The 5983-nt window shown below is 43.0% G+C and overlaps 1 protein-coding gene across 1 annotated transcript; it reads left to right on the top strand.

Moving 5' to 3' along the window:
- The first annotated feature begins 473 nt into the window (after positions 1–473).
- On the top strand, positions 474–2467 carry mrpl52 (mitochondrial ribosomal protein L52). The gene is made up of 5 exons (XM_037675887.1): positions 474–527; positions 793–862; positions 1550–1617; positions 1955–2019; positions 2107–2467. The coding sequence occupies exons 1-5, from the start codon at positions 494–496 to the stop codon at positions 2257–2259; spliced, it is 390 nt and encodes a 129-aa protein (XP_037531815.1). The 5' UTR covers positions 474–493; the 3' UTR covers positions 2260–2467.
- The last annotated feature ends 3516 nt before the right edge of the window (positions 2468–5983 follow it).

A 5983-nucleotide genomic window follows, 5' to 3' on the forward strand; every position in this document is an offset into this window, starting at 1 on the left:
CATGTGCAACCTGATGTCTTCATATATCATGTAATTTGCATTTTTAATTGTATGCTTGCATTTTGTATAATCTTTGAGGCTTTTATTTTACTATATTTTAGTTAAGATAGAGAAAAAGTACCGGTAATTAAAAAAACATAAGTAATATTTACTTTGAGAATAATACATATTACAGCTGGGTGGCATTCTAATGCCTCTGCCTTCATCGTATCCAAGTTTTTTTTTTTTTTTTTAACACAGTTAATGTTAACTTTATATATTTGATTTTGTGTCTTTATGTTTTCTTTGATGTGAAGCACCTTGTGATTTTTTTGTCGTTTTTTACTTACTGCTTTATAATATAAACTTATAACTTATTATTGTTGTTTTATTTGATTAATATCTGTTTGTTCTGATTAATAAATTTACCAGTTTGTCTTTTTATGTAAAATAATAAATAAACATTTGTGTCTTTACCGCCACCTGCTGGTCACAACTGAACCCTGCAGTCAAGATGGCGGCGCCCGTCAGGACGATGTGCTGCTCAGGTGAGACAAAGGTTAACCACTAAATGTATTTTCTTTTAGGTGAGCATGAGTTCAAAACTAGATGTTTTGTAGCTCTTAATATATGTTTACATTAGTGTCGAATTTTATCGTTTATTATTGCCAAGAACGAGCGTGTAGCTTCAATGCTAACGCTGATGCTAACTGTTTTGGAAGCGACGGGCTGCAGCTTTTGATTCATCTCTTCCTGATTATGAAAGTCGCGACAAAAGCGTGTCTACTCACTGACCTTCGTTTGTTTTTCAAGTGTTGAGACTCTCCAGCAGACAGTTCAGCACAACGCGTGCAGTACAAATTGGAGGGGAATGGAGAAAAGAGTAAGTATACTGTTGACGTCCCTAGCCAAACTTCATTTAAACTTTAACGACTTGTAAGAAAATGTGATTTAAAAAGCTTCAGAATTTGATTGCTGCATTTCTTCTCCTCTCACTTCATACCCAGCAAGTTTATTATAATTCGGCTTAATATGTTCATGTATTTTTTGGGGGGAAACACCCAGATGTCATTGAAAACCCCACTAAACTTCACATGTTTGAATGTTGATTAATCAGATCTTTAAAAGTTAAGTCTGGTCCTCTGGACATTCAAGAAAGAAAAAAAAAAGAGGCATCACATACAAATTTAACTTGAGAAAAGGCTATGGTTGTTTGTGTGATATAGATCTTTTTTAATTACAGCACTTTTTTTGTTTTGTTATTTGAATGTCCAGAGGACCAGACTTAACCTTTTTAGATTTTTTCTACCTTGATTATTAAAGCATGCATCAGGATTGATCAGATGTTTTTGTACAAAAGAAATTCTTGGATTAGATTCTTGTTCTGACTCATGCTGGACGCTGTTGCATTATTAAACACACAGTTGCAAAAATGACACATGGAGAAAGAAGTTGTCTTAGTTTTTCTTTTTTTTACAATCAAAGATGCATTATAATTAAAATGTGAAATTATTAAGAAAAATGAAGTTAAATTCTGCAGAGGTACTAATCTGTGTGCTTTTTCGTGCAGACATGGACTCGCCAGAAACGGGTCAGAATATGGACCTATGACAGATCTTCCTGATTGGTCTTTTGCAGGTAGTTTTATTTTTATTAGTTTAGTAAAGAGCAAGCTTTTTATGAAAGTGTGCATTAGTTATCTTGCAGCAATAAGGTTTAATTACTTAGCCAAACATTTTTTTCTCTTTTCTTCCAGTGAATGAAAGTGTTACCTTTGTTTTAAATTATGTAAATGATGAATTATTGTGTTGTGACGTTGAATAAATGTACATATTGGTCACACTGCCATCTCTACTTACACACGACTTATAATTCACTGATCATTAAAAAAAAAGTACGGTATATCAATTTGTAGCACATTTTTCTTCACAGTTTTGATCACATCAGGTGAAATGTGTGGGGTTTGTGTTCACAGATGGACGCCCAGCTCCTCCAATGAAGGGTCATCTGAGAAGGAGGCAGGAGAGAGAAGTTTTAGCTGTAAGTTCCACAACAGAAACTGTTTTCATCACTCGTTCATCGTTGAATAACCCCTCGCACTTATGAGATATGTGTTGTTTTTATCAGAGGCGTATTGTGATGCTGAACTCTGAGATGGACAAAGGGATGGAGGCGTGGAAGGAGAGGCAGGAAGAGGCCAAACGGACGGAGGAGTACAAACGGTCGCTTTTACTCAAACCCAAAGGGAAACTATTAATAAAGCAGAAATCCAAGAGTTAGGAACACACATCCACGTTCTATTTCCTGTTTCCGTACCAGCTACTTCCTGGTTAATGTCTTGGGAGGGCACACCATCACGGGACACAGATTATCACTTAAATCACATTGTGATATCCTTAATAATGTATTTATCCAATGTTTTGGCTTTTCTCTGACTTTATTTATCAGAGGTTCATAAAATAAATGTTTGATTCATATTGTTTTAGAGGCTGTTTAATAAAAATCACAAGTCTAGTGCTGCTCGTTGAGTCAGTCGCTCTGTTTCCACTAGATGGCATCGAGTCTCTTATTTGCAAACCGTCCTGGAAAACTAATTTCTACTCTTTAAGAGTTTTAAGCTGAGGAGGAGCTGAAGAACACAAAGCAGCTCTGATGCAGGACCCGACTGTTTTGTGTCAGTGATGGTTTCTGTAAAATCCAAGATCATCTTTGAATCCGTTCCAGACTCGGTGAAACACTTTCTGTTATGATGAGATCTAATGAGATGATTTGTTGTGGAGTCTCAGGATAAAAGGAAATGTTCTCTGCTCGTTGTGTTCAAGCAACAGTGTTTAATCTTTCTTCTGCTAAAATAACCACAGCAGTGATTGTTTCTGCAGCACGAGGTCTCCAGAGATGATTCACTGCAGTAGGCAGACAGTTTAATCCCCTACTTTATCTCACCATAATTTTTTACACATCATAGAATCTTAATAAAGTGATTAAAGCACATTCTAGAACTAAAACGGTGCAAAAAAACAAAACACATTTATTAATTTTAATGGCAAACGTTTGTGAACCATTTAAGATTTTTCAATTTCAAGGAACAGATGTTAAAGTTAAAAAATAAAACCTGTTGGAAAACAGGAATGGCCCTTTTTCCATGAATGAAACACGCAGGTGGTAGTATCAGGGTACGGGCCTGAGCTGCCAGTTTGGAGTCTTTTAGGCTGAAACAACTTTGACTTAATTCATGGAGTTTTACCTGTAAAGCAAAAACAAAATTATCACATATTTAACATTTGAGCCAAAATGGGTAATTAATCCTGTAGAACAAACTAACTTTAGTGAACCAGTGATTATAACTGAGGAGTGACTCGCTGCCATGAAAGGTAATCATGTACCTGCCTCTGTTTATGTGTTCACCTCTGTCAGCAAAATATCTCATGACCCACTGGATGGGTTTTATTGAAACTAATCCTTACCAGCTCAAACATCACTCTGTCATTTTACAGATGCTGAGCTAAGATTAGACGTGGTCGAAGCTGAGAGTCATGCCCATCTCATGCTTCAAGAACACCTTCACCTAAAACTTTACCACGGGGCTGTTCAACTGGCGGCCCAGGGGTCAAATCAGGCCCACGGATGAATTCGATTTGGCCCACCAATGGGTTCATGTTTAAATAAAACTAGATTTTAAATCATGAAACAAACTTAATGACAATAACATTCAGAGTTTCTTTATTGTCGTTCCACCATTATGTACACAGGGTCCCAGTTACAGCCAATGATAAAATGTAAAAGGAAAAACAGTAATAAGATCTAAGATATGAACTAAGAAAAACATCAGCTAAAAATATGCTAAGCACTAATAGCATAAAAAGATTATGTCGAACAGCAGCACAAACATGAGTCTGTGTGAGCAGATGAGCACGCATGAACAGCAACATGAAACAGATCAGCAGCAACATGATGTGATTTTTTACAGCGATTATTCTGGTTAGAGATTCATGAGTAACAGCCTCAGGGTAGAAGCTGTTCCTCAGTCTAGTGGTTCTACACTTAATGCTCCTCAACCTCCTTCCTGAGAGAAGCAGGGCAAAAAGTGTGTGCTGGGTGAGTGGAGTCCTTCTTGATGCAAGTGGCCCTCTTCCTGCATCTGGAGGTGTAGATGTATGTGATGGTGGGGAGACTGACTCCAACAGTCTGTGCAGCCTTCACCACTCTCTGCAGAGCTTTTCTTTCTGCAGCTGTGCAGCCTCCATGCCACACGTTGATGCTGGAGCACAGGGTGCTCTCCACTGCACACCTGTAGAAGGAGGTGAGGACTGAGCTTCCCAGACCGACTCGTCTCAGCCGTCTGAGGAAGTAGAGTCTCTGATGAGCTTTCTTGATCAGGCTGGTGGTGGTGTTGCTCCAGCTGAGGTTGTTATTCAGGTGTACACCCAAGTACTTGTAGCTGGAGACCACTTCCACTGTGGATCCTGGTGGTAGGTGGGTTTGTTTCTTCTGAAGTCCACAACCATTTTCTTTGTCTTCTTCACATTGATGTGAAGGTTGTTCTTCCTGCACCAGCTCTCCAGGTGTTCCACCTCCTGCCTGTAGCTGGACTCATCATTGTTTGTGATGCATCCCACCACCACTGTATCATCTGCAAACTTTACAATGTGAAAGCCTGAATGAGTAACTGCACAGTCGTACGTGAGCAGAGTAAACAGGAGAGGGCTCAACACACATCCCTGAGGGGAGCCTGTGCTGAAGGTTATGGTGGAGGAGGAGAAACTTGTGGATCCTCACTAGCTGTAGTCCGTTTGTTAAGAAGTCTAGTACCAGTTGCAAATGGAGGGGCTTAGTCCTAGTGTGAGTAGTTTGTCGCCTTGGGGAGCGATTGGGGGTGGGGCTGGTGTTCCGGTTCTCCCTGGGTTGTTTGGATCTTTTGATCAGGGTTCCTGGTTGCAATGGCCGGCCCTTTGGCTGGGGTGGCTGCCGGGTTCTGGCAGGAGATCGGCTGTGGTTGTGTCTGTGTTCATTGGTGGTGCATGGTGGCGGTCGGGGGCGTGGCTTCACTTTGACGGGGTGCTGGTTGGTCGACCTGATGTGACATTAGTGTGGGGGGTGCTGTGTGTGTGTGTGTGTGGGGGGGGGGGGGGGGGGGCATGGGTGGTGTGCCGGGGCCTCTCCAGGCCTGTGTTGTGGGGCTGTAGGGATGCCTGATAATTGGTGCGCTGTGCCGGCCTTCCTCAGCTGCTGCTCCCTGCTGTTCTGGCCCCCGGCCTGGGGCCGGCTTGCAGTCGCTGTTGGGTGGGTGGGGCGCATGGACGACCCAACAGAGGCTCTGTCGGGTCGTCTCTGTGTGCCTGTTTATGTCTCAGGTTGGGTTATAGGTGGTCCCCTCTCTTGGATCAGTTTTGGCCCCCCATTTGGTGTGTCGTGCTCCCCTCTGGTGGTGGGCCCCCCTGCCGCCGGTGCATTGGCGGCTCTCAGCAGCTGGGGCTGGGTGGTGGGGTGTGTGCGGGCCCGCCCTGGTGGCTGCCTGCCTGGGTGCCCTGGCTCTGTCGGGCCTCTGTTGGGGGGTGGTATAACCTCGGGGCTCGGTGGCCATGGCCGGATCTACTCTGGAGGGGCGGGTTGCCGGCGGGGCCTGTTGACTCGTCGCTACGGCCTCCTGGGGTTTCTGCATTGTGGTTGCTGGGGCTCGCCCGGGGCTTCCCTTTGCTTCTCTCTCTTGGGGGTGCGGGTGTCCCTGTTGGGAGACTCCCGGAGTTCCGGGCTTGGGGGCTGCTGTGTGTCTGTGGTTCCGGTCTTCCCTGTGTTACCATCATGTCCTGTGGGGACGGGTCTGTGGGTCCCCACATCCACTATTGAACATTTTTATGGAGAAACCTTATAGTGACAAGCATGCTCACACAGGTGTTTAGATCCAGGTGTTTATCAGATACACACTCAGTTGGGTTGTGGTGGCCACTAAATATATCTTGTGTTACCATGTACTGTATAAAATACTTTCTAATGATGTTATAAGTAT

The sequence above is a fragment of the Nematolebias whitei genome, chromosome 1, assembly GCF_014905685.2.
Source record: "Nematolebias whitei isolate Nwh7 chromosome 1, NemWhi1, whole genome shotgun sequence".
Taxonomy (NCBI): Eukaryota; Metazoa; Chordata; class Actinopteri; order Cyprinodontiformes; family Rivulidae; genus Nematolebias; species Nematolebias whitei.

What these genes read in the sequence shown, in the direction of transcription:
- mrpl52 (XM_037675887.1), top strand. Translation starts at nt 494, where the DNA reads ATGGCGGCGCCCGTCAGGACGATGTGCTGCTCAG. An exon ending in CAGGACGATGTGCTGCTCAG is followed by an intron (nt 528 to 792) that starts GTGAGACAAAGG and finishes TTGTTTTTCAAG; the next exon opens with TGTTGAGACTCTCCAGCAGA. An exon ending in GGAGGGGAATGGAGAAAAGA is followed by an intron (nt 863 to 1,549) that starts GTAAGTATACTG and finishes TTTTTCGTGCAG; the next exon opens with ACATGGACTCGCCAGAAACG.